The 1513-nt window shown below is 39.7% G+C and overlaps 1 protein-coding gene across 1 annotated transcript in view; it reads right to left on the reverse strand.

Moving 5' to 3' along the window:
- Positions 1-451: 451 nt before the first annotated feature.
- Positions 452-1513, reverse strand: part of zgc:158403 (tetratricopeptide repeat protein 39A) — a gene marked incomplete at its 5' end in the record, with an annotated part of 32731 nt that continues 31669 nt past the window's right edge. The window contains 1 exon segment of the mRNA XM_014008830.1: positions 452-1257. Coding sequence (XP_013864284.1) covers positions 1152-1257 — 106 coding nt within the window.

The raw sequence follows: 1513 nt of genomic DNA on the forward strand, positions 1-1513 counted from the left end.
TGGTTTATTTGTTTAATGTTTAGTAAAACCCCAACTAGTCTAACAGGCAGTATTTGCTGTTTATATCAATCTTGTGTTTTTCCATTACAGGGAGAAACTCATCGCAGAAAGTATGGCCAAAATGCCCAAGATGGTGGCGGAATGGCGCAGACAAAGAAAGGAGGCCAAACAGAAGCTGAAGGAGGAGAAAGCTCGTAAACAAAGGCTGCTGGAAGAGGCCAGAGAGCGCTTCGATGGCTATGTGGACCATCGCAGCCCCAGGTTTTTGGAGATGGTCGCAGAAATCGAGAAAGAAGAAAAAAAGAAAATGAAACTATTGAAACGCAAACTGAAAGAGGAGGCAGCAGCGGCTGCACAAGCACGTCCTGCTGCACCAACATCAGAGCCGCCAGTTTAATAGGATTTCCCCAGCAGCTTCTTGAGAGTAAGCTCAGTTAAAGCCCTTTGTTCAGTTTTGAAGACTGTAATATGTTCGATAACCTGGTTGGATTAAAGAGCCCAACACACTACATCTGTTCATCCAGTCCAGTCTGGTCAAAGTAAACAAGTCAGCAAGAAGGATTTATTCATTTAATTGGGCTTACTTAGTAAACTGGCAACATGTTTCCATAAATAGACCTCTCTGAAATAAATGTACACTTTTCTATGCCATCTTTTTGTCTGAAATAATTACAGAATTCTCATTTCAGCTAAAATAAACAAATTTAGTCAAAAAGTCAAGTTTTCAACAAATATAATTAAAACAAAGAAAAGTTGAGTTTAAATAAACCAAGGTGATAAAACTGAACAGTAAACATTTTTTTCTTAGTTCCACAAATCTAAACAAAATAAAAGTTGCTTTTATGATTATGTGCAAATCAGAGCTCCATTAAGAGTAAAAGTTTTACTGTATGGTCAATTTGAAACTATTTAGTGTGATCCATGAAAATGTATTATTTAGTTTTAAACAATAAAACAATAAATACACATGATGTGTAGTCACTCTTCCTCGTCAGGAAACGGTGGTTACAATGACACAAAAATGTTTCTTAAAAAGGTCACTGAACTGTAACAAGTCTCATTTGATGTAAATGCAGAGGATGAACATGTCCAAACAATCAGCCAACATAGTCCAGTGAGAAGGGAGTGGGCACTGAGGAAGGAACTCTTCGTCACTGATGGGTCTCATCTTCACCAGGATCAGCCTTGAGTTTGGCCAGAGCAGCATGAACCCTGAACTGGGTCCGAGACTCCATCGAGTAGTCTTTATATTTGTGCCTGTGGGTCAGAGCAGAAGTCCCTGTTAGAGTGCACGCAGTGCAGACGTTTGCTTCGACTCCTTCATGCTTTGAAGTCAGTCTGCCTTGAAAATGACATCTAAACTTCCATCCACTGAGAGCATGAKGTGTTACATCTACAAGTTTGTGTCTGAGGCAGCTACAGCTACAGTCTGTCTTCATGGTTAAATGGTAAATGGTCTGTACTTATATAGCACCTTTCTATCCATCCAGGACACTCAAAGCACTTCACACTA

Source organism: Austrofundulus limnaeus, unplaced genomic scaffold (genome assembly GCF_001266775.1).
Source record: "Austrofundulus limnaeus strain Quisiro unplaced genomic scaffold, Austrofundulus_limnaeus-1.0 Scaffold53, whole genome shotgun sequence".
NCBI lineage: Eukaryota > Metazoa > Chordata > Actinopteri > Cyprinodontiformes > Rivulidae > Austrofundulus > Austrofundulus limnaeus.